We start from the raw sequence: 26,827 nt of genomic DNA on the forward strand, positions 1-26,827 counted from the left end.
TAATTGGTCGGGAATACCGCCAAAGTCTTAACCCGGGAGTCTCGAACAAAAAATGTATGGCGCACTTTTTGATTGGTCCAGCGGATGCTGAGCTACACACAGATAAATTTTTTAAAAAATTTCGAAAAAATAAATTTGCGAGATAATTGGTCGGGAATACCGCCAAAGTCTTAACCCGGGAGTCTCGAACAAAAAATGTATGGCGCACTTTTTGATTGGTCCAGCGGATGCTGAGCTACACTCAAATAAATTTTTTAAAAAATTTCGAAAAAATAAATTTGCGAGATAATTGGTCGGGAATACCGCCAAAGTCTTAACCCGGGAGTCTCGAACAAAAAATGTATGGCGCACTTTTTGATTGGTCCAGCGGATGCTGAGCTACACTCAAATAAATTTTGGAAAAATTTTTGAAAAATTAAATTTTCGAGATAATCGTTCCGGAATACCGCAAATAAAATAGGGAAAAAGTTTTGAACAAAATATGTATGGCGCACTTTTTGATTGGTCCAGCGGATGCTTAGCTACACTTAAACATATTTTGGAAAAATTTTCGAAAAATTAAATTTTCCAGATAATTGTTCAGGAATACCGCCAAAGTCTTTAGCAAAAAGTAGCGAATAAAAAATGTATGGCGCACTTTTGGATTGGTCCAGCGGATGCTGAGCTACACTCAAATAAATTCATGAAAAATTTTCGAAAAATTAAATTTTAGAGATAATTGGTCGGGAATACCGCCAAAGTCTTAACCCGGGAGTCTCGAACAAAAAATGTATGGCGCACTTTTTGATTGGTCCAGCGGATGCTGAGCTACACTCGAATAAATTTTGGAAAAATTTTCGAAAAATTAAATTTTCCAGATAATTGTTCAGGAATACCGCCAAAGTCTTTAGCAAAAAGTAGCGAATAAAAAATGTATGGCGCACTTTTGGATTGGTCCAGCGGATGCTGAGCGACACTCAAATAAATTCATGAAAAATTTTCGAAAAATTAAATTTTAGAGATAATTGGTCGGGAATACCGCCAAAGTCTTAACCCGGGAGTCTCGAACAAAAAATGTATGGCGCACTTTTTGATTGGTCCAGCGGATGCTGAGCTACACTCAAATAAATTTTTTAAAAAATTTCAAAAAAATAAATTTGCGAGATAATTGATCGGGAATACCGCCAAAGTCTTAACCCAGGAGTCTCGAACAAAAAATGTATGGCGCACTTTTTGATTGGTTCAACGGATGCTGAGCTACACACAGATAAATTTTTAAAAAAATTTCGAAAAAATAAATTTGCGAGATAATTGGTCGGGAATACCGCCAAAGTCTTAACCCGGGAGTCTCGAACAAAAAATGTATGGCGCACTTTTTGATTGGTCCAGCGGATGCTGAGCTACACACAGATAAATTTTTTAAAAAATTTCGAAAAAATAAATTTGCGAGATAATTGGTCGGGAATACCGCCAAAGTCTTAACCCGGGAGTCTCGAACAAAAAATGTATGGCGCACTTTTTGATTGGTCCAGCGGATGCTGAGCTACACTCAAATAAATTTTTTAAAAAATTTCGAAAAAATAAATTTGCGAGATAATTGGTCGGGAATACCGCCAAAGTCTTAACCCGGGAGTCTCGAACAAAAAATGTATGGCGCACTTTTTGATTGGTCCAGCGGATGCTGAGCTACACTCAAATAAATTTTGGAAAAATTTTTGAAAAATTAAATTTTCGAGATAATCGTTCCGGAATACCGCAAATAAAATAGGGAAAAAGTTTTGAACAAAATATGTATGGCGCACTTTTTGATTGGTCCAGCGGATGCTTAGCTACACTTAAACATATTTTGGAAAAATTTTCGAAAAATTAAATTTTCCAGATAATTGTTCAGGAATACCGCCAAAGTCTTTAGCAAAAAGTAGCGAATAAAAAATGTATGGCGCACTTTTGGATTGGTCCAGTGGATGCTGAGCTACAGTAAAAAACAAATTTGGAAAATTTCCGAAAAATTAAATTCGCGAGATAATATATCGGGATTAATGCCAAAAAATTGAGCAAAAAGTCTCGAACAAAAAATGTATGGCGCACTTTTTGATTGGTCCAGCGGATGCTGAGCTACAAACAGATAAATTTTTTAAAAAATTTCGAAAAAATAAATTTGCGAGATAATTGGTCGGGAATACCGCCAAAGTCTTAACCCGGGAGTCTCGAACAAAAAATGTATGGCGCACTTTTTGATTGGTCCAGCGGATGCTGAGCTACACTCGAATAAATTTTGGAAAAATTTTTGAAAAATTAAATTTTCGAGATAATCGTTCCGGAATACCGCAAATAAAATAGGGAAAAAGTTTTGAACAAAATATGTATGGCGCACTTTTTGATTGGTCCAGCGGATGCTTAGCTACACTTAAACATATTTTGGAAAAATTTTCGAAAAATTAAATTTTCCAGATAATTGTTCAGGAATACCGCCAAAGTCTTTAGCAAAAAGTAGCGAATAAAAAATGTATGGCGCACTTTTGGATTGGTCCAGTGGATGCTGAGCTACAGTAAAAAACAAATTTGGAAAATTTCCGAAAAATTAAATTCGCGAGATAATATATCGGGATTAATGCCAAAAAATTGAGCAAAAAGTCTCGAACAAAAAATGTATGGCGCACTTTTTGATTGGTCCAGCGGATGCTGAGCTACACACAGATAAATTTTTTAAAAAATTTCGAAAAAATAAATTTGCGAGATAATTGGTCGGGAATACCGCCAAAGTCTTAACCCGGGAGTCTCGAACAAAAAATGTATGGCGCACTTTTTGATTGGTCCAGCGGATGCTGAGCTACACACAGATAAATTTTTTAAAAAATTTCGAAAAAATAAATTTACGAGATAATTGGTCGGGAATACCGCCAAAGTCTTAACCCGGGAGTCTCGATCAAAAAATGTATGGCGCACTTTTTGATTGGTCCAGCGGATGCTGAGCTACACTCAAATAAATTTTGGAAAAATTTTTGAAAAATTAAATTTTCGAGATAATCGTTCCGGAATACCGCAAATAAAATAGGGAAAAAGTTTTGAACAAAATATGTATGGCGCACTTTTTGATTGGTCCAGCGGATGCTTAGCTACACTTAAACATATTTTGGAAAAATTTTCGAAAAATTAAATTTTCCAGATAATTGTTCAGGAATACCGCCAAAGTCTTTAGCAAAAAGTAGCGAATAAAAAATGTATGGCGCACTTTTGGATTGGTCCAGCGGATGCTGAGCTACACTCAAATAAATTTTGGAAAAATTTTTGAAAAATTAAATTTTCGAGATAATCGTTCCGGAATACCGCAAATAAAATAGGGAAAAAGTTTTGAACAAAATATGTATGGCGCACTTTTTGATTGGTCCAGCGGATGCTTAGCTACACTTAAACATATTTTGGAAAAATTTTCGAAAAATTAAATTTTCCAGATAATTGTTCAGGAATACCGCCAAAGTCTTTAGCAAAAAGTAGCGAATAAAAAATGTATGGCGCACTTTTGGATTGGTCCAGCGGATGCTGAGCTACACTCAAATAAATTCATGAAAAATTTTCGAAAAATTAAATTTTAGAGATAATTGGTCGGGAATACCGCCAAAGTCTTAACCCGGGAGTCTCGAACAAAAAATGTATGGCGCACTTTTTGATTGGTCCAGCGGATGCTGAGCTACACTCAAATAAATTTTGGAAAAATTTTTGAAAAATTAAATTTTCGAGATAATCGTTCCGGAATACCGCAAATAAAATAGGGAAAAAGTTTTGAACAAAATATGTATGGCGCACTTTTTGATTGGTCCAGCGGATGCTTAGCTACACTTAAACATATTTTGGAAAAATTTTCGAAAAATTAAATTTTCCAGATAATTGTTCAGGAATACCGCCAAAGTCTTTAGCAAAAAGTAGCGAATAAAAAATGTATGGCGCACTTTTGGATTGGTCCAGTGGATGCTGAGCTACAGTAAAAAACAAATTTGGAAAATTTCCGAAAAATTAAATTCGCGAGATAATATATCGGGATTAATGCCAAAAAATTGAGCAAAAAGTCTCGAACAAAAAATGTATGGCGCACTTTTTGATTGGTCCAGCGGATGCTGAGCTACACACAGATAAATTTTTTAAAAAATTTCGAAAAAATAAATTTGCGAGATAATTGGTCGGGAATACCGCCAAAGTCTTAACCCGGGAGTCTCGAACAAAAAATGTATGGCGCACTTTTTGATTGGTCCAACGGATGCTGAGCCTTGTTTCCTAGTTTCCAAAAATGTTAAATTTTTTTGTGGGTCAAAAATTGTGTCGGACGGTGTTATTTATTAAAAAACAGTTAAAGAAATATTTTCAAATAATTTTCTCCCCTTTTTCCTTATTACCTCAATTTCTCTTTTTACTTTAATTTTTGTTTTATTATACCGCATTTAATTAATTTCCTCTCATTTTATTTTACTGATATTATATATCATTTTTGTTTATTATTATTTCTGTAATTTTTTTTTTAATTTTTTTAAATATATAATTATACATAATCGCCACTAATTTCATTCAGCAAGTGAAAATATTCGCGCACGAAGAAAAGAAAAAAATTCAATAATTATTATTGTATATATATATATATATATATATATATATATATAGGGGTATAGAGTAATAATAATTGAAACCTCCAATTTTTTTTTTTTTGAATTCAACAGTGCCCGTTTGGTCAGCGGTTACTGTAATGGGAGTCAAATTGAAAGACATCAATAAAGAAATTGGAACGAACCAAGATCCCGAGGCATGGAATAAGATTCACGAAAAAGTGATTGGCACAACTGACCAATTGTTGGAAAAAAAAGGTTATTCCAATTGGAGTGTTGGAATTTGCGTTGGGGAAATTGTCGACGCCATTGTACGAAACACTTGCATTTGCATTACCGTGTCGGTATTTCTAAAGGTTGGTTAATAATAATAATAATAATAATAATAAGCACCTTCTTGAACTTAATTTTACAAAATGTCTCAAAAAAAAAAAAAAAAAAAAAAAAAGTTCCGCAAACTTATGGGCGGATCTTGAAATTTCAGGAGAAATTTTTGTATGTATATATATATATATACAAAACCCAAGGACCAACAATTCATCTTAATCATTCACGTGCGCCTTTTCCGTTTGCGCGACAGGTGGAATATATATTTCACCTGACAACACACGAGACTTTCTTTTTTTTCGAAAAAAAAATAATAGTAAATAAATAATAATAAAAATAAATTTTTTTATTTAATTTCTCGAAATTAAGGTGCAAAACGTGTAGCTAAAAATTTGGACTGTAATAGCAAAAATTATTTTACTAAATAAAACCTGAATACTAATTTTTTTCAATTGCAAAAAAATTGATGTCTAATACAATTAAAATTAATTAACTAATTAAAAAAATTATAAAAAATGAATAAAATAAATTAATTAAAGATATAAATAAAATTGTTTTATAAGGTGTTATTTATTTTATTTATTAAACTGGAAAAATAATAAATTACTTTATATTTATTGAATTATTTAGTTTTTAAATTATTAATAAATTAAATAATCAATTAAATTCGTGTTTGTTATTAATTTTTTTATTATTAGTTATTCATATTATTTATTTTAATTAATAATTTAATTAATTGACAATAAATAAATTTATTATTTATTTATATATTATTTATTTTAATTATTAATTTTTCTTTTTTTTTAATTTTATTTATTGGTCCAATTTTTGGATAAAATAATTATTTATTAAAATAATAATATTTTAATGACTAGTTGCATATAATAATGGGATTATTGAAAATAATTTTTTTTTTTTTGGTTTTTTATTTTTAAAGGGTTGTCGACATGGATTTGAAAAAGATATCTTCATGTCTTTACCCTGTGTGGTTGGACGAAATGGAATTCAATCGTACATTCGTCAACTTTATACACCTGAAGAACAAGAACTGATGACAAAATCCGGTCGTTCAATTTACGAGGCTCAAAAACGCATAATGGACAAACTTGAATAAAAATATTTTTCATTTACACTTCAATAATTTTTTATAAATAAATTAATAAATAAAGTACAATGATACCTTTTTTTCAAAAAAAAAAAAATGATAAAAACAATTAATTATCTTAATTAAATTATTCTTTTGATATTATTTTAATAATAATTTGATTATTAATTATTATTACTAATTTCATTATTAATAATTACTATTACTAATTTTTTAGGACTAATTTAATAATAATTTATTAATTATTAATTAATTATTTCATAATTATTTATTAGTAGTTTACTAATCGTTTACTAATTATTTACTAATTATTTACTAATTATTTACTAATTATTTACTAATTATTCACTAATTGATTACTAATTATTTACTAATTTTTATTATTATTATTATTATTATTTAATTATTTACTAATTGTTTACTAATTATTTACTAATTTTTATTATTTTTATTATTATTATTTAATTATTTTTTCATTATTACTAATTTTTAAGAACAAATTTAATTAAATTATTAAAATAGAAAATTTTGTAATACTATTTCCTTAAAATATTATGTAAATTTGTTATTTTCATTATTATTCGTATGGTTTCTGTTTTTTGGAAAAAAATAATTTATACAGTTGAATTTGTAACATAGTATAAGGAAACGCAGGTCGATTTTAACAGAGATGGTGCGCGCGGTCTCTTAATTGAGAATGCGGGCTGATTAAAATAAATTCAACTCACGCCTTCCTGAATTCTTGAGAATGTTTGTAAAACGTTGAATTGAGAGTCACAGGAAGACATAAATCGAAAAGGCTTGAGATTAGGTGAGAACTGCATTAATCAGTCTTATACGAATGAGGTCTTATTCCATTTTAAGTAAGACGCATCGTTATTTGCTGACGCAATTTTTTTTTTTTTCACCAAACGCGTATCTCTTCCGGATATTAATAAACAAAACCAAAATAAATAAATAAATAGAAATTTTATACCAAAAGGGCTGTAAATATGAAAATGCAATACAGGACCAGTTTACATTATTTTTATACAAAAATAATAATAAAATAATAATAAAATAAATAAAATAAATAAAATAAATAAAATAAATAAAATAAATAAAATAAATAAAATAAATAAAATAAATAAAATAAATAAAATAAATAAAATAAATAAAATAAATAAAATAAATAAAATAAATAAAATACTAATAGTAAATAATAATAATTATTATTATAATAAATATAAAAAAATTGACGCGTTCTGAAGAAAGGGACCTAAGAAGCAAACGAATTATAGGTTATGTTTATTATGTTTCAGAACATAACCTATAATTTTTTGCTTTTTAGGTCCCTTTCTTCAGAGTGGATCACAAATAATAAATAAATAAATAAAAAAAAATAATAATGAAATAATAAAAATTAATAAATATAACAATAATGTAATACTTTTCTGTAATAAGAAAAATTAATTCAAATTTGGACCATGAAAAAAAAATGATTTTTTTGTGATTATTTAAGCAAATATAATTGTGGCTAATTTTATATTAAGAAAAGGATATGAATTTAATGATTCATTACTTGGTCACTAATAATGAATGCGTTCCTGGTAATTCATTGATGGGGGGTGGGGGGAGGGGGGCCCTCATGAGTTCACATTTTGGGACCTCACAACACCATCCTACAACTTCATTCGGGATACCACGCAATGTGTCTCCTCTCTTCGCGAGAGACGACTCTTTTTATATTATATGTAGGTACTTGGTATACCTACATGGCTTCCGAGGTGGAGCCATTTTTCTGTATTATCTCGATGACACGTCTTAAGTCCATAATTTATATGTTGGATCTCGATTGTGGGTAATGACATAATTCCAGTCAAGGAGCTAACAAAATGCATGTGTGCAGCTTGCAAATTCGATACACACGTATTAAATTTTTTTTTTTTTAAATTACGAAATATATATGATAATTTTTTTTTTTCAATATTCATTATCCCCCCTTTATGAAAATGACGAAATTATGTACCTACATACATTGTTTTAGGTGCTTAAAAAGAAAATTTTATACTATGTATATAATATGAAATTTATACAGGAATTTTTTTTGATCGTTTTAAGAAGAAAGAAACTGATTGCATTTTTAAAATATTAAATTAAATTATTAAATTATTTATTAAATTTCAATATTAAAAAATTTTTTTTTTTTGTTAAAAAATACAAATGAATGTAATTAATTAATAAAATAAATAAATAAAAAATCGCAAATGAATGTTATTGATAAATAAAATCCAACCCTAATAAGAAGAATATCTTCTTGACATCCAGAAGATATACTGAGAATATCCTTAAAATATCTGTGGGATATCCTGACGATATCTATGGGATATCTGGAGGATATTTATGAAAGTCTATAGAGATATCCATAAGATATCCTCAGATATCCATGGGATATCCAAAGGATATCCAAACCGCCGATTTTTTGGATATCCTTAAGAGATCCTTTTGATATCCATAGGACATCCCTAGGATATCTGCGGGATATTATCAATATATATATATATATATATATATATATATTGATAAAATATATAGGATATATTGATAATATCCCGCAGATATCCTAGGGATGTCCTATGGATATCAAAAGGATCTCTTAAGGATATCCAAAAAATCGTCGGTTTGGATATCCTTTGGATATCCCATGGATATCTGAGGATATCTTTTGGATATCTCTTTAGACTTTCATAAATATCCTCCAGATATTCCATAGATATCGTCAGGATATCCCACAGATATTTTCAGGATATTCTCAGTATATCTTCTGGATGTCAAGAAGATATTCTCAGGATACTATGTTTTTAAAGTCATTATGAGACTACGAGTAAGAATATTCTGTGAATTAAATTTTATATTTAAATAAAATAAAATGCAACTTGTTTTTCGAGAAAGTTGTTTAATTTGAAAAATTATTAATTAATTTTTTTCTCATTCGTGATTCATTCCTTTATTCATATGCTTAATATTGTCAGAAAATAAATTGGCTTTAAACAATATAAATTCTTCCCCGTAAATAACGAATAACTATTAATATTATAATTATACATTAAGTGCATGAGTTTATTTAAAAACTTTGAAAAATGCGTTTCAAATCTTCATTTAAAATAAATTAGAAGCTCATAAGATTTTTCTTTTTATTATATTATTATTCATTATATTAGCTTAACAATTTTAACCTTTAAAAATATATGTTGAGATATTAAATATCCCGTGAATATCCTAAGAATATCCCACGGACATCCTGAGGATATCCCATGGATATCCTGCGATATAATATCCAATAGATATTTTGTGGATGTCTTAGGGATATCCTGTGGATATCCTATGGATGTCCTGTTGATGTCCCACAGACCGGCGGTTTGGATATCCTATGGTTATCCCAAGATATCCTGGGGACCATTCTAGGATATCGACCATTTATATGGATATCCTAGGGATATCCTTTTGTTATAAGGGAAATGTTAATAATTATAAAAATTATTTATACAATTTGAAATAGAATAAAAGTTTGAGAATAAATTAAATGAATAAGAAACAATTAAAACGAACCTAACAAGGTAAATCTATTTTATAATCAATAAATGTACATAATTATTGTTTTTTAATTGTACACGTAACAGATTTACAGCTCGATTCTCCATTTTTATAATCCTGTTCTGACGTTTATTTGCCGTATTTTATATCTTTCTGTTTTGCTATTAAAATTAGAATGTAACGTTTATCACTTTAATGAACTCTCTCTCTCTCTCCCTCTGTATATACAGCTATATACACCTACAGATATATATTATTCAACGACTAACTACACGAAATATTATTGTAATTCGCCTTTAGCTGTAATTATATTGGGAAATGTATAATAAACTCTAGCTTTTTGTCTAATTATATGTTTTGTATATATATAGATAAACAAATCATATTTGAAAAGTTTATATATTTTAATATTTTTCATTCAAGTTTTAATATTTATAAACTCGTCATATTGGCTTGTAAACAAAATTACTGAACATTAAATTATTATTTTATATCGTAATTATGGGTTTTATTAATAATTACAATGCCTCATTTGGACTTTTATAATTATAAACAATAAGAATTTGTAACTGTCGACGTTAACTGTCTATATATATTGTGCAACTATTGTATATTTGATTTTAAAATTATTTTTAACTATCGGCTGTTAAAAATTACTGTAAATATTTAACTAATATTAAGAATGGAAAAAAATTTTTTAGCAACGGTTGCTGAGGATAAGAGAATCTTAGCAACCGTTGCTAAGGAAAAGAAATCCTTAGCAATCGTTGATGAGAAAAAAATTCTTAGCAACGATTGCTTAGTATTTCTTTTCCTTAGTGACGGTTGCTAAAGTTCCTTATTTTCTTAGCCAACCGGATTTTTTTCCTTAGCGACGGTTGCTAAGAATTTATTTCCTTAGCAAACCGGATTGTTTTCCTTAGCAACGGTTGCTAAGGATTTTTTTTGCTTAGTAACCGTTGCTAAGAATTTATTTCTTTAACTAACCGGATTGTTTTCTTTAGCAACGGTTATTAAGGATTTTTTTCTTTAGTGACGGTTGCTAAGGTTCTTTTTTCCTTAAACAACCGGATTGTTTGCCTTAGCAACCATCGCGAAGGAAAAGAAATTCTTAGAAAGCGTTGCTAAGAAAAAAAATCCGGTTGGCTAAGAAAATAAGGAACTTTAGCAACCGTCGCTAAGGAAAAGAAATACTAAGCAACCGTTGCTAAGGATTTTTTTCTTATCAACGATTACTAAAGATTTCTTTTCTTTTGCAACGGTTGCTAAGGGAAAAAATCCGGTTGGCTAAGGAAAAAAGAAACTTAGCAACCTTCGCTAGTCAAAAAAAAGTTCGAAATATACAAAATGACCTGAAATGGAGTGGGGCTTTAGGGTGCAATTTTTGAAAAATATAATGCATTAAAAATAACAAAATTTTGCCATTGATTTTACAAATATTTGTAATTAATTTTTTTTAATAAACAGCATTACCGTATTAATTTATTAAAAAAATTACTTTTTTGTGTGTCATTCTGTTAATTACCGCATAATTTTTCAACACTGATATACATACAGATATACACGAAATATGATTGAAGAAAGAGGTTTCAAAAAAGGCTTATCTTCAAATATATATTACATGTGTAAAACAAAAATTATGATTTAATTTCAAAACTGTCTGTCTCGTAAAAAATTGGATTAAATGCGTTAATTATCATGTAAATGACTTAATTTTTGAGCGTGCAAAGCTAAAGAAATAATTTTTTTTTTAAATTCTTTTTTGCAAAAGGAGAAGAAGAGCAGAGCACGGTCATAACTTTGTTAATCCTCTAATTTCCCCCAACCAAAACCCCTTGATGTGCATATATGAGCTGAGAGAGAGAGAGAGAGTCCCGAAATGGTCGCTCGTAAAACGGTATAAAGGTTTATGGATAAGTTTGCTGTGAGAGAGAGAAAAAAAAAGAAAGAGAGAGCTCTGATTGAGTTACGATTTAATTAGACCACACGGCCAATCAGTAATTAAGATATCCACGCTAATCAACGCGCGCACTGCTTTTTAATTTTTCTTTTACTCATCATTTGCGTCACAATTTTTCATTTTACTTTTCTTCTATATTTTCATTACTTTTTATTCTCATTATTTTACGCAAAAAAAAAAAAACATATTTATTAATTTTTTTTCTTTAGATCAATAATGTCGAATTCGAAAAAAACTGTGTTTGAACTGTGGTTGAAAGCAAAATTTTACTGTAGGGAAAAAATAATTTATTTGATTCAAATAATCGGTTACTTGAATATTATCAAATATTTATCAAATAATTTTTGAAACCAAATAATTTTTGAAACCAAATAATTTTTAAAACCAAATAATTTTTGAAACCAAATAATTTTTAAAACAAAATAATTTTTGAAACCAAATAATTGAATTAAGTAAACTGTATATTTGAACCAAACATGTCTGTATTTGTAAAAAAAAAAGCAAATAATTGATTCAAGTAAATATTTATTTAATATTAATAAAATAATAAAGTAATCGAGTATTTAAATCAAATAAATTTTTTTGCAAAAAAAAAAAGAAATATTGAATTAAAAATTAAAATCTTTTAGTATAAATATGATTTATATAGAAAAATACAAAGATATCTAGAAATAGTGAATTATCGTGACATCTAACGGTGGAGTTGTGAAACCGGTGAATTATTTCAGGGGCGTTAAGAAAGAGCACCGGGAGAGAGAAAAAGAGAGAGAAAAAGAGAGAGAGAGAGAGAGAGAGAGAGAGAGAGAGAGAGAGAGAGAGAGAGAGAGAGAGAGAGAGAGAGAGAGAGAGAGAGAGAGAGAGAGAGAGAGACTGAAGAAGAGATAAACGAGTGTGAAAAAGAAAATTTCGTTTGATTTGAAGAGCCAGGTTATTTAAAGGAATTCGCAGCTCGATTTTCGGTAGGGATTGGTTGGTCCGTTTGGTGAGATTGCACATCGCGCGAGATAGCGTTGATTGTAATTAATAGCCGCAGATCCAGGCAGCATCCTTACCCGCTGCTGTAGCCGGTTTCTCAGAAAGACTAACGGCCAAAGCTCACGAAAAGGTGCTCAACACATATACACACAATTTCATATACATATATGTACTTAATTTCTAAAATAAATTTATGCTACTACAATTATCGTAATATTGCACAATCATAATTTTTAATTTTTCAATAATTTTTTTTTCTGTATAATTAAAATAATTTTGTATTTTCAATTAATGTAGTAATTAATTTTTTTTTTTTTTTTTTTTTTTTTTTTTTTGAAAGTGAGGAATTTATGAAAAGTTTCGTAATATTTCATTCAAGAAGTATTTATTTCTGGAACAGTAAATTTTAATTCTTGGTATAGTAAAATTTCACTTATCTTAAACTTAAACTTAACTTGAACGCAGTAAGTAGCGTTATTGTATAGTAATTTTTACTATACTGTAAGTAAAATTTTACTGTACCAATTATCAATATAGTCACAGAAAATTAAAAGGCATTAAAATAAGCTGCAACGCTTACTATTTTAATCGAATTTTGCTTATTTTAATACCAAAATGAATTAAAATAAGCAAAATTGGATTAAAATAATAAGCGTTGCAGCTTATTTTAATACCATATAATTTTCTGTGGTAAGAGCTTCTATACTGAATAAGAAATTTTACTATACTAGAAGGCAATTGTTACTGTGTTTAGAATTAAAATTTTATTACTATACTGGAAATTACAGTATTATTCTAAATATAGTGTCCATTTACTTCTAGTATAGTAAAATTTAACTTCTGGTATTGTAAAATTTATTTAAAGTATAGTAAAAATTATTTTGAGTACAGTAAAATTTTTTTGAAGTATAGTAAAACGTACTTTCTGTGTAATAAAATTGTATCTACAACACAGTAAAAATTACTATACCTAAAATGAATTACCGCACTTTAAAATGAAATTCCACTTCTACTATAGAGTAAAAATTATAAACATATTTACTTCTAGTATAGAAAAATTTTGATTTCTGGTTCAGTAAAATTTCATTTAAGTATAGTAACACTTACTTTTTTGTGTAATAAATTTGTACCAATACAGCATAGTAAAAATTACTAAACCAAAAATAAAATTCCAGAGAATAAAATTTAATTACATGTACTTTGAGAGTAGTAAAATTTAAGGTTTTGGTATAGTAAATTTTAACGTTTGGTACAGTAAAATTTGACTCTAAACATGGTAAAATTTTACTTACAGCATATATGCTAAAAATTACTAAATACAAATTAACAATTTATATATTAATATTAACAGTTCAAATTGAAGATAAAAGACGATAGTTTTTAGCTCTCGATATGGATGTGGGGGAAAAATAAGTGATTCCTGAGACTATAAATAAATCGCGACCCGCTGCATCTTGCAAAGACCGTAAATCTAGAGAAGCGGGCATAATCGGCGACCAATCTGAAATCTCGCGCTGATCAAGGCGGCTGGTGGATTCTACATCGCCCTTCATTCTTTTTTTTCTTTCTTTTTTTTTTTTTTTTGTTCTAACTTCTTCTCTGTCCTCTCGATTTTATAGTTGGCTATATCCTTTTTCAACCTCTTGTGTATATACACGCATTGCATTGGTTCAGGTCAATCGATTTTACCAATGATGGTAATACACGGGGTCCCAAGGTGTGTGTTTATCGCGAGCGGTAATCCTGCAAATCCTCTCGATGCTATAAATCAGCTAACGCGACTCCTATATTCGCGCGAGTTTCTCAAACATTTTTTCGCGATCTGTATATATATATATATATATATAGAGTTTGAAAATTATCCTATTCGCTTTAATATTAGCTGTATCGTTATTGTAAATATCCCCTATGTACGGTAAAATTATTTCATTTTTTTTTTTCTAAACTCGTGTACAGAATATAACAGTTAGGTTTCATTATAAAACTGGATTTAATGGATGAGATATATAACAAATTAACGCGAATCATTTGAAAAAATTTCTTTCTTTTTGCTTTTGAGAAAATTATTGTACATAAATAAGGTTTTGAAATTTATTTATATCATATTATCTTTTATTATTAATGATGTAAAAAATATTTTTCCGGATCCCTGGAGAGGCCAAGGGGGAATTTTTTTTTTTTACAAGTTAAAATTCTTTGTGGGGATGCTGGATACTTGGTTCTGGACCACCAGTATGAATATTTTTCTCCAAAGATTTCTATATTAGGAACAGTGATATATTTGTTCTTTTAAACTATCACAGGAAGATGCTATTTTCATTATTAATTATTATCATTATTATTATTATTATTATTATTATTATTATTATTATTATTATTATTATTATTATATTTATTATTATTATTATTATTATTATTATTATTATTATTATTATTATTATTATTATTATTATTATTATTATTATTAATATTATTAATTATTACCTACACGGAAAAAAATTACCTGAAACAAAGAAACGTTTTTGCTACAATAGCAAAAGTTTTACTTGTTTCAGTTAAATATTTTGCTATTCTAGTGAAATCTTTTGCTGTTTCAAGTAAATTTTTTTTATAATTATTATAATTTTCATCTTAATTTGATATTTTTTAATTTCTAAATTGTTAAAATAAATTTAAAAAAAAAAACATTTCAAAAATGATAAGGAGTGTCTGATAAAAAAGTTTATTATTTTTATTTAAAAAAAAAAAACGAAAAAATATTTCAAAATTAGATTATATAATGAAAAAAATTAAAAATAAAAGTAGTTTATGGGAAAGTTTCCAAAAATGTGTAAGTGACATTTGTCACGTAAACTTTATTCAACCACGTGCTCGCTTTAATGCTTCCTGAAAAGCTACTATTTCATTGCATCATTTTTCATCAAGTCGTGCAAAATGTATTTTGCATTTTGCATCACTTTCTATTACCCAATGTGACTCATTCCTTGCAGGATATTCCCAGAGAATTATTTCTTTTTAGAAATTGAATGACGTTATTAGGTATATACACTTTAGATGATAGATAAATCTTTATAATATATATATATACACCTATTACAGTGTGAAATCACGATTTAGAAATTTTTTTTTTTTTAAGAAACCTAAAAAAAGGTTGCAAAATTATTTCCATTTCATTTTTTTATATTAAATTTTGCATCAATTATAATTGTTAACTCGACATTTTTTTTTAAATTATGCAATTTATTCTCAAAAATAATTTATTATTTTTCAAAATAAGAATTTATTTTGAAATTAAAAATATATTCCAATTTTCAAAATGTACTTCAAAAAAATATATTTAAAAAAAATATATTCTAAATTTAAAAATATATTCTAATTGTTAAGAAAAAATTAATTATTAATAACTAATAAATTAATTTTTATTATTTTACTTTTTTGTCAAAGTGTCAATTAAAAAATCGACTTAAAAAAAAATTACAAAAGAAATGTAACAAAAAATTGGAAAATAGTCCAAGGTAAATGCTTATTACATTTTTATATACAATAAATAATTAAAATCCAATGATATAGAATTTTATGTTTTTTTTTTTTTAGAAAAATAAAAATTAAACTATTTTTGTTGAAAAAAAATTAAAAATTTATTCTTATGAAAAATTTTAAATATCTAAACTTGAAAAAAAACGTAATTTTTTTTTTATGCCAATAAAAATATTTTTATAAACACATCTGTTGTGTCTTTCGAGGAATAAATATTCTAAGTTCCTTTTAAAACATCCGGAATGATATATTAAATTGCAGTAAAGTTTAATTTAGAAATCGTTCACTGTCAAGAAATTTACGTGACTTCCCAGCCTAAACGAATGGCTGAACTTTGGGAGATTCAATTTTTTTTTTTTGGATCCTTTACATTGTATATTGATCCTAAAAAAAAAAAATTTTCCAAAATTATTTTTGCTAAATACAATTTTAAAATTCTCAAAAAATGGGTAAAATTTTTCAATTCGTAAATAATTTTGAAAAGAATTTTTATCAAAAATATAAAAAAAAAAAAAAAAAAAAACTAAAAAGGTATATATATATATATACGGAATTATTTGGAAGTACTAACGGGAAACCTTCGTATACGATCAATGGACGCTATAACAAAACCATTGTATTAAATTGCATCATTTTTACGCAAGCGCTCTAAAAAAGAACCGAAAAAAATCATCGAAATAAAATTCTATAATTTTTATTCATCTTCAATATTATATTGAAAAAATGATAATTCTCATTAATTTCTCGATTATTATTTTTTTTTTTTTGTTAAAAATTGAAAAAAAAGAATTTGAAATTTTGAATAAAAGTTTCAATGGAATTTCTACCCGCCAAAGAGGTCGCTTTCGACATCATAAAAGTAAGTGCAAGGTCACCTTACCCTCCACAAACTGTCGAGCATCAGTTCAGTGAATTCACGTTTAACAGGTGTAGTGTTTTCGGTGATAAGAACATTAATCTTGAAATTTAATAAATAATATTACCGATATTTAACCCGATAGGAAACAAGGTATTTAATGTTATCAATTTTTTATTAATATTTTAATTAAAAATTTGTTGAGAAAAATTTTTTAATTTCATTCATAATATTTCGGTTTTTTTTTCTCATAAATCGATTTTCACATGGTAACTAGTTTTTTAAATTGACTCAACAGTCAAACTAATATTTCACAATGCCGGCATAATATATTATTATTTCAATTATTTATACTATTATTATTATTATTATTTATTATTATTTATTATTATTATTTATCATAATTTTTATTACTATTTTTATATTTTTTTATTACTATTTTTATATTTTTTTATTAAAATTATTATATTTTTATTTTTGTTACTGTATAAAAAATATATTTCTGAAATTTTGTATTTGATATTCTGTCTTATATAATTAATTATTTTATACTGTACATTTAATAAGTGAATAAAATTGATTGTTATTACATCATCGTTTTTTTTTTTTTTTCTATAATTAACATTGCATCATCATTACATCCAAAAATTTAAAAAAAAATGGAATCGTAATATTTGTTTAATTTTTACATATAATTTACATTATTTTTTTATTATTATTTTTGAAATTTTTTTTGTGTTTTTTTAAAATACAATGATTTTATTAAATTTTTCATTCTTTTGTATTAAAAACGATTAAAATTTCATATTTATTTTTCTATTGATTATATTTAAAATTCTTATATTAATTTTTATTTATTCTACTGTCATTAGTATTTTTACTTGGAGAGTTAATTTATTATTGATTTTCTCATAATGACAAATATTTACTAAATGTAGAAACGTTTTTGTTTCTGTATATGACAAAAATTTTATATATACAATTCAGAATGATTTAAATGTGAAAAATAATTTTTCATTCAAAAATTATTATTTGTAATGATAAAAATTTATAATAAACGAAAAATAAATAAAAAAAATTAATTAATTAATATATATAAAAATAAATATATAATAATAAAATTATTAATAATAAATATAATAATTTAATTTAATTTAAATTTAATAATAAATATAATAATAAATTTAATCATAAATATAAAAATAAATTTAATAATAATTAAATATAAAAAATCTTTTTTTGCAAAAATTTATATTTAAAAACTATAACATCATTCAAAGATAATATTTTAAATAAATAAATAAATTAAAAACTGATTTTTTATAATTAAAATATCAAAGGTGGTTAATTTATTTAAAATCAATAAACAAATGTCAGAAAATATCTAATTTTAATTATATATTTTTTTTTATTCCAAAGATAATGAAAGAAAAAAAAAATTTTTTATAAATTGATAAATGTCGCGGTCAATTTGATTAATAATTGCGCGGTGACATATTATATATGTCGCAGGTCGACGAACGTTGAACTCAAATAAAATTGACAATAATTGACAAATTGTTAAAACACGTGCTTCTCTTTCTCTCTTTTTCAATATATATATACTATATAAACAAAATTCCCATTTTAATACAAGTGGCGTCATCTTTTATTAAATCCGCGAAATTTAACTCGCGTTTTTACCATCGCGACGATAACCATACACACACACATTGAAAAAATAAGGAAAGCGCAATCCTTGGAAAACACGTTTATTTTGAATCATTTTAGCATTTTACTATCATTTCATTAAAGAAGAGAGAGGGGGGGGGGGTTTGAATCTAAAAAAAGAATCGACTTTAGGAACACATATTCAGTCGTTTAGGTACAACTAAACTGTATAGTCATATTTATAATATTTTATTATTTTAGAGAAAGGTAAGGATAAAAAATTGTTCAAATTTTAAGGACTTTTTAAAAATTTTTGTATTATTATTAATTTCAAAAAAAATTATTAATAATAATTAATAATAATCATAATAATATAAATTCATAAAAATATAATAATAAAAAATATATTTTTCATGTGTAATTATAATAAAATTTTTAAACCAGCGAATTTAAAATTAATTCCATTAAATAATTTTTTATTTTTTTTTATTAAATGAATAATAATAATATAATAAAAAATTTACTTTTTATTTGTAAAATAATTTTTTTATATTTTTACTTTTTTTTATTAATATTATTTTTTAAATTAATATTGTTATTACTTTTATTATTAATATTGTTATTATTTTTATTTTTTTTTTATTATTATTGTTATTATTATCATTGTTATAATTATTTTTATTATTATTCTACTAGAAAGTAAAAGTGTATAATTTTTTTTAATGGGGAAAATATCGAATTCCTTCGACCTCTAACAAGGTGACGCGTGCGTACGAAAATTCGACCTTAGCGATCTATGGAAGGTCAATCATGGGGATGAACTTAAGACTTCGGGGCATAAACAATTTTTATTTAACCTTTTTTAAAAAAGTATTTTTAATCGATTTTTGCAAAATTAAAACATAACTCCTATTTGTTTAAAAAAAATTTTAATTAAAATTTTAAAAAAATTATCATTTATTTTGTTAAAATTTAGTTTTTTGAAATTTAAAAAACGTTTTTGCAATAAAAAAAATAATTTTGATTTACGTAGTGTTTTGCAATAATCGATGTAAACAAATTTAACGGTGTTTTGATGTTCAATTTTTTTTTTTTTTTTTAATGTAAAACCTTCAACCTTATAAATTTTTATTAAATATATAATAAAGAAAAAAAAATTTGTACTTACAGCATCACCATGGCATCGATAAAGGAACAATTGTTGAGCACCGTGACGGAACCAGTTGCAACTGGAAAAAATAAAATTACAATTGTTGGAGTTGGTCAAGTTGGAATGGCGTGTGCTTTTAGCATTTTATCTCATGTAAGTTATTACAAAAAAAAAAAGAAAAAAAAAGTTAAATAAAATTAATAGTAAAAATACCAAAGATAGAAACAATTGTAATTAATAATTTTTTTGAAATTTGTTTTAATTTTGTTTAAACAAATTTAAAAATTTTTTTTTGTCTTCGCAGGACATGTCAAGTTTTTATTCACTTTGTTGATAACAATTTTGTTTAAACAAATTTAAAGAAAAATTTCAATTTGTTTATAACAATTTTATTTAAACAAATTAAAAAATATATTTCTTATTTTGTTTGTAACAATTATGATTAAATAAATTAAAAAAAAATTTTTTCCATTTTTTTGGAACAATTTTGTTTAAACAAATTAATAAAAAGTTTATTTTCGATTTATTTATAACAATTTTATATAAACAAATTTGAAATAATAATATAAATAAATTTAAAAAGTTTTTTTCAATTTGTTTGTAATAATTTGGTTGAAGTAAATTAATTAAACATTTTTTTTCGATTAATTTATAACAATTTTGTATAAACAAATTAAAAAAAGTTTTTTTTTCATTTGTTTATGCAAATTTATTATAAACAAATTGAAAAAAAACTTTTTTTTTATTTGTTTATATAAAATTGTTATAAATAAATTGAAAATAAACTTGAAGCAAATTAATAAAAAGTTTCTTTTCGATTAATTTATAACAATTTTGTATAAACAAATTAAAAAAAGTTTTTTTTTCATTTGTTTATGCAAATTTATTATAAACAAATTGAAAAAAAACTTTTTTTTTATTTGTTTATATAAAATTGTTATAAATAAATTGAAAATAAACTTGAAGCAAATTAATAAAAAGTTTCTTTTCGATTAATTTATAACAATTTTGTATAAACAAATTAAAAAAAGTTTTTTTTTCATTTGTTTATGCAAATTTATTATAAACAAATTGAAAAAAAACTTTTTTTTTATTTGTTTATATAAAATTGTTATAAATAAATTGAAAATAAACTTGAAGCAAATTAATAAAAAGTTTCTTTTCGATTAATTTATAACAATTTTATATAAACAAATTTAAAAAAAGTTTTTTTTCAATTTGTTTATTCCAATTTTGTTTAAACAATTAAAAAAAAAAATTTCTTCACAGCACGTGTCAAGTGAAATTGTCCTCGTTGATGTAATGGCCGATAAATTAAAAGGCGAAATGATGGATCTTCAGCATGGCAGTTCATTTTTGAAAAATGCAAAAATAAATGCAAGCACTGATTATGCAGCGAGTGCAAATTCTGTTCTTTGTATTGTAACGGCCGGTGCACGTCAACATGAGGGCGAAACACGTTTAAGTTTGGTGCAACGAAATACCGATATATTTAAGGGAATTATTCCACAATTAGTGAAATATAGTCCAAATACAATGCTTCTTATTGTCTCAAATCCAGTTGATATTCTCACTTATGTGGCATGGAAACTTTCTGGTCTACCAAAAAATCGTGTCATTGGCAGTGGTACAAATTTGGATTCAGCGCGTTTTCGATTTTTATTATCGCAAAAATTAAACGTTGCACCAACTTCGTGTCACGGTTGGATTATCGGCGAACACGGCGACACCAGTGGTAATTAAAAAAAAAAAAAAAAATCATTTTTAATTATGACACTTGAAATTTATTTATTTTTAAATTTTTTATTTATATTTTTTTGTTTTTATTTTATTCTTATAATTTTTATTTTTTATATTTTTAAATATTTTTTATGTTTTTATTTATATATTTTTTAAATTTAAAAAAAATTATTTATGTTTATATTTTTATTTTTAAATATTTTTTTATGTTTTTATTTATATTTATATATTTTTTTAATTTTTAAAAAAATTATTTATGTTTATATTTTTATTTTTAAATATTTTTTTATGTTTTTATTTATATTTATATATTTTAAAAATTTTTTTAAAAATTATTTATGTTTTTATTTTTATTTTTAAATATTTTTTTATGTTTATATTTATATTTTTTAATTTTTATTCTTACATAAGAAGTTCTACTGTACGAAATGGATTGTCCCGTCAACTTCTTAAAATAAATATATGAAAATAAAAATATTTTTTTATATTTTTTTATGTTTATATTTTTATTTTTATATTTAATTTGTATTAAAAATTTGCAATATAACAATAAAATCAAAAAAAAAATTTAAAAACCTGGTTCTATGTAGCATAAGTATAGTAAAACCTCAAATACCGTCGAAGGGATACCTCGCCGGATCTCAGTCAGCGTCGAGAAATGCGACGCTACCTGAGATTTATGATGCCCGTCTCTCGACGATATATGAGGTATTACTGTTCTTGTATCAAAAACAATATTATTAATTATGCAATTATTTAATTGCAATAGAATTTAATTTATATTAAAAAAAAAATTTTTATTTTATTAAAATAATTTTACTCAATAAATTTATTAATTAATTAAATAATTGTCACGTACTATTTTAAGATTCGTTTGCGTGAAACAAATTCAAAAAATAACGGTGGAATTTTTTTTTTTTTTTTTATTTATTCAGTTCCAGTTTGGTCGGGCGTTAATGTTGCTGGGGTCAGATTACGCGAACTGGACGAGAGAATTGGTACAGATAAAGATGAGGAAAAGTGGAACGAACTCCATAAACAGGTGGTCCAAAGTGCATACGAGGTGATAAAACTCAAAGGTTACACTTCCTGGGCCATTGGTCTTAGTGTTTCAAATTTGGCCGCTGCCATGCTCAGAAATACAAATCAAGTTCACGCCGTGTCAACTATGATTAAAGTAAGTCTTTTTTTTTTTAGAAATTCAATTTCAATTTATGAATTAAAATTTTTTTAATTTTTTTCAATTTTTAATTAGAATAAAAAATATAAAAAAAAATTTGCAGGGGCTCCATGGAATCAAGGACGAGGTATTTCTCTCGCTTCCATGTTCTCTTGGTGAGGATGGTGTCACTTTTGTGGTAAAACAAAAATTAACAGACGCAGAGACTGAACTTCTACATAAATCAGCAAAAACAATGAACGATGTTCAAAAGGATTTAAAATTTTAATATTAATTTAAAATCATCTCTAAAAAAATAATTGCATGCTAGCATTTTTCAATTTTTAAATCGTCTATATTTATTACCAAAAAAAAAAAAAAAAAACCACTGACTCCCAAGACTTTTTAAACGAAAGTATAAATAATTATATTTGTATAAACAAGAGCAGGATCTCTTAAATCAAGTTCCTAATTAATCATCGCATTTGTTTCTCTTTTTTTCCCCCAGGATTTTATTTAATATTTTTTTTTCTATTTAAAAAAATGTATTTTTCGAAATTATTCGAATTTCATATATCAAAAATGTTCGAATTTTCTTTTTTTCTAAACTTGAATTTTGAAGCTAAATTTTTGGTTGAATTTTTTTATTTTAGTTAATATTAGTTAAATATTTTCTTTTTTAATTTTTTTCTTTGCTATCGAAATTTTTGATATGTGAACATTTTCAAAACAGTATTTTGAGTTACAAATTTCCGAAATACAGTATTATTAAAAAAAAAAAAAAAAAAGAAAAAAAAATTGTATTATTGGCAGTGGTACAGTATTATAAATTATTGTGTCTGTTGTCGTTAATCTATTATATGTTTGTAACAAAACGAATAACATTCAAAAAGTTTGTATGTACTAAAAAAAAAACCAATATTTGTATTTTCCACTGTGACAGAATTTAAATTGTCTCTATTTTTCAAACACTCGGGAAATAATTTTAAATAAATTATCCGTTGTGTATGAAATTCAATTTATATTTTATTTAATTTACAAAAACCCTATTTTAATTATTTTTTAATTATAAATTTACAATTTAGAAATTTTTTTTTTTTACTTTTTACTACTTTCTATTATTTACTTTTTTAAATTCTTTTTTAAATATAAAAAATGTTATATAGAGTTTTTAAAAAAGAATTAAAAATTTTAAGTAACCATGGATTTGTATAACAAATGATATTTGTCTAAAAGGTAAAACTGAAGTTAGCGTTTAATTTTTTTTTTTTTTTTGACAGGAATAAAAAATAAATAATTTTTATTATTTTTTGTTACGAGAGGAAGAAAAATATTATTTTTTTCCAAGCAATGTACACGTGTAATAAATGTGTACGACAAAATTTTGTTAAGTAAAAATTTGTTGTCAAAAAATTATGTTATTTTTTGCGGCACTTCGAATATCTGGACAATTGATAAAAAATCCATCAGTAAAATATTTTTCAACAACATGTTATTTTAATCGTTTACATCCAGCAACAATATTGAATGATGTGTTTGGTGGTAAAATAAGGAATTCCACATCAAAAGCTTGTGATAGGCAAAATGATACAAAGCAAGATGTTCAAAAACTAAATTTAGCGTAAGTTTTTTTTTTTTTAATTAAAAAATTTTTTTCGAATACTTTTTATATATAAATTTATTTAAATTAATTTTTTTTTTGTCAAAAATTTTATTTCTCTGTTTTATTTTGTACCTTCTTTTTAGTATAATTTTTATATTAGTGTCTTAGTTAAATTATCATTATTTTTATGCAAATTTTCTTTTTTTGCTTACTTTTTTATTTGTTTTATTTAGAAATTATTATTTATTATTAAATTTGAATAAATTTTTTAAATATTTATTTCATTTTCAAAATTTTGATTTAATTTTTTTTAAACAGACCTCAACCGTGTTTAAAAGAAGAACTCGTTTGCAATGTCTCAGAACCTGTGCGAGATGCACGAAATAAAGTTACTATCGTTGGATCAGGAATGGTGGGAATTGCATGTGCGAATGCTCTTCTTTTCCAGGTAAAAAAAAATGCAAAAAAAATTTTTTTTTATCTCAATAATAAAAAAAATACTAATTAGTATTTTTTTTAAATTAATTGCCATTTTTTATTAAATTTAATTAAATTAATTGATAGAAAAAATTAAAATAAATTTATTTATTTAATAATAAATAATAATTTTAATAATAAATAGTAATTTTATTAATAAAGAAATAATGTTAATAATTATAAAAAATGCTTGTAAAAATTTTTAGAGAATAACAAATCATTTGGCGATCGTGGATGCTTTTCCAAAAAAATTAGAAGGCGAGGGTATGGACTATTGTCAGGGATCAGTTTTTCTTGACAATCCACGAATTGATTATGATACAGGTGGATTTTTTTTTTTTTTCGTGAAAATAAATTTAATTACAAATTAAAATATTCGCTGAAAAATATTTTATAATGGATTTTTTTATAAAATGGAATTTATTTACAAAAAAAAATGTATTTTAGATATTGTTTAAAAAATTATAGAAAAATAATTTTTTTTAAATTAATAAATTAAATTAACTTACTTTTTTTCTCCCCCAAAAGATTTTTGTGTTACAAGCAATTCCAAAGTGGTGATTATAACAGCTGGTGCACGTCAAAAAAAGAGTGAAAGTCGATTAGATTTGGTACAGAAAAATGTGGATATTCTCAAAAATATTATTCCACCTTTAGTTCAATATAGTCCGAATGCCGTTTTTCTTGTGGTTACCAATCCAGGTTAAACTTCATTAAATATGCAAATTTGAAAAATTAATATATTTTACTCAATTTTTTTTCATTAAAAAAAATAATTATAAATAAATTATAAAAAAAAATTATAAAAAAAATTATAAAATAAAATTATAAAATAAAATTATAAAATTATAAATAATTATAAAAAAAAAAATTTATAAATTACAGTTGACATTTTGTCCTGGGTAACATGGAAGGTGAGTGGATTGCCAGTTAATCAAATAATTGGAAGTGGAACGCACCTAGATAGCGCCAGGTTTCGTTACATGATTGCCAATAGAATTGGAGTGGCTCCCACTTCTGTTCATGGACATATCGTCGGTGAACATGGAGATAGTCAAGGCATTTTTTACTATTTAAATATTTTCCAAAAAAAAAAATGAACCAATTTTTATTAATTAAAAAAAAAACTTTTTCTTTAAATAAAAATATTTTAGTTCCCTTATGGTCAGGAGTGAATATCGCAGGTGTACAATTTCGCGATATTTTGCCAAACATTGGATTAGAAACGGATGAGGAAAATTGGAAAGATATTTTTAGTGATGTTGTAAAGTGGTAAATTTTTTTTTTCACTAATTAAATAATTTATTTTAATAATAATTTAATATTATTTTTAAAAATTAATTTTTCAATTAATTAATTTTTAGTGGATCGACAGTTAGATGTTTAAAAGGGTATTCAAATACTGCCGTTGGTCTTGCAATTGCTGATATAACTAGTGCCATTCTTCGCAATACTCTCGAAGTAAAGACAATTTCCACTCTCATGCAGGTAAATTTAATCGCAATTGAAAAATTAATTTTAAAAATTAGTAAAATTATTAATTATAAAAATTAATTAAACGATTAATTAATTATAAAAATTTATTAAACGATTAATTAATTTCATTGAAAAGTTTTAAGAAAACAGTAAATTTTGTTATTAGATTAATTTTTGTTACAGAAAAATATATTTTTACATGATATTTAATTTGTAAAATTTAATTTAAATGAGATAATAATATTATATTTATTAATAATAATAATAATAATAATTTTGCAGGGCCACTATGAAATTTGTCACGAGATATTTCTCTCAATTCCCTGTGTTCTTGGTGAAAATGGAATAACTCACGTTGTCCGTCAACGAATGACGGAATTAGAAAGAAAATTATATCAAACATCGGCAAATGTTGTAAATAATATACAAAAGAACATAAAACTTTAATTTTTATTACGCCCAATTATTTTTTTTTTCTCTATTAAATTTCCGTTCTTTTAAATCTGTACATTTCGTTATTTTAATAAACCAAAAAACATATATTGTATCTTCCAATTTTTGTTTTTTGTAAACGACAAAAAAAAAATTAAATTAAAATTTCACTTAATGAATTTTTATTAAGCGAAATTTCAAATTCTATTTCATAGAAATTTCGATTTTTATTTATT

General features: G+C 25.0%; 3 protein-coding genes across 4 annotated transcripts in view; all 3 read left to right on the forward strand.

Moving 5' to 3' along the window:
- LOC127281755 (uncharacterized) overlaps positions 1 to 6,075 on the forward strand; it is a 115,282-nt gene extending 109,207 nt beyond the window's left edge. The window contains exons 14-15 of the mRNA XM_051305629.1: positions 4,686 to 4,927; positions 5,836 to 6,075. Of these exons, the coding sequence (XP_051161586.1) occupies positions 4,686 to 4,927; positions 5,836 to 6,012 (419 nt within the window). The 3' untranslated portion in view covers positions 6,013 to 6,075. The remainder of the gene's footprint in view (positions 1 to 4,685; positions 4,928 to 5,835) is intronic.
- Positions 6,076 to 16,912: 10,837 nt separating this feature from the next.
- LOC127281947 (L-lactate dehydrogenase-like) lies at positions 16,913 to 23,621 on the forward strand. Of its 2 annotated transcripts, none has more exons than XM_051305964.1 (5): positions 16,913 to 17,057; positions 19,725 to 19,857; positions 20,974 to 21,439; positions 22,380 to 22,621; positions 22,728 to 23,621. In XM_051305964.1, exons 2-5 carry the CDS (start codon positions 19,732 to 19,734, stop codon positions 22,890 to 22,892), a joined length of 999 nt encoding a protein of 332 aa, XP_051161921.1. In that variant the 5' UTR covers positions 16,913 to 17,057; positions 19,725 to 19,731; the 3' UTR covers positions 22,893 to 23,621. The 2 variants fall into 2 exon arrangements, with proteins under 2 accessions (XP_051161921.1, XP_051161922.1); XM_051305965.1 differs by lacking the exon at positions 16,913 to 17,057 and adding an exon at positions 18,724 to 18,821.
- Positions 23,622 to 23,808: 187 nt separating this feature from the next.
- LOC127281948 (L-lactate dehydrogenase-like) lies at positions 23,809 to 26,706 on the forward strand. The gene is made up of 8 exons (XM_051305967.1): positions 23,809 to 24,224; positions 24,525 to 24,654; positions 24,890 to 25,007; positions 25,212 to 25,385; positions 25,569 to 25,742; positions 25,838 to 25,955; positions 26,048 to 26,171; positions 26,442 to 26,706. Exons 1-8 carry the CDS (start codon positions 24,019 to 24,021, stop codon positions 26,604 to 26,606), a joined length of 1,209 nt encoding a protein of 402 aa, XP_051161924.1. The 5' UTR covers positions 23,809 to 24,018; the 3' UTR covers positions 26,607 to 26,706.
- Positions 26,707 to 26,827: the final 121 nt, after the last annotated feature.

Source organism: Leptopilina boulardi, unplaced genomic scaffold (genome assembly GCF_019393585.1).
Source record: "Leptopilina boulardi isolate dan_hultmark-lab unplaced genomic scaffold, ZJU_Lbou_2.1 LbouV2_278, whole genome shotgun sequence".
Lineage (NCBI taxonomy): Eukaryota > Metazoa > Arthropoda > Insecta > Hymenoptera > Figitidae > Leptopilina > Leptopilina boulardi.

Coding starts and splice junctions, on each gene's coding strand:
- LOC127281947 (XM_051305964.1), top strand. CDS start 19,732: ATGGCATCGATAAAGGAACAATTGTTGAGCACCGTGACGGAACCAGTT. Junction 19,858..20,973: donor CTTTTAGCATTTTATCTCAT/GTAAGTTATTAC, acceptor ATTTCTTCACAG/CACGTGTCAAGTGAAATTGT. Junction 22,622..22,727: donor CCGTGTCAACTATGATTAAA/GTAAGTCTTTTT, acceptor AAAAATTTGCAG/GGGCTCCATGGAATCAAGGA.
- LOC127281948 (XM_051305967.1), top strand. CDS start 24,019: ATGTTATTTTTTGCGGCACTTCGAATATCTGGACAATTGATAAAAAAT. Junction 25,386..25,568: donor TCTTGTGGTTACCAATCCAG/GTTAAACTTCAT, acceptor TATAAATTACAG/TTGACATTTTGTCCTGGGTA. Junction 25,956..26,047: donor TTTAGTGATGTTGTAAAGTG/GTAAATTTTTTT, acceptor ATTAATTTTTAG/TGGATCGACAGTTAGATGTT.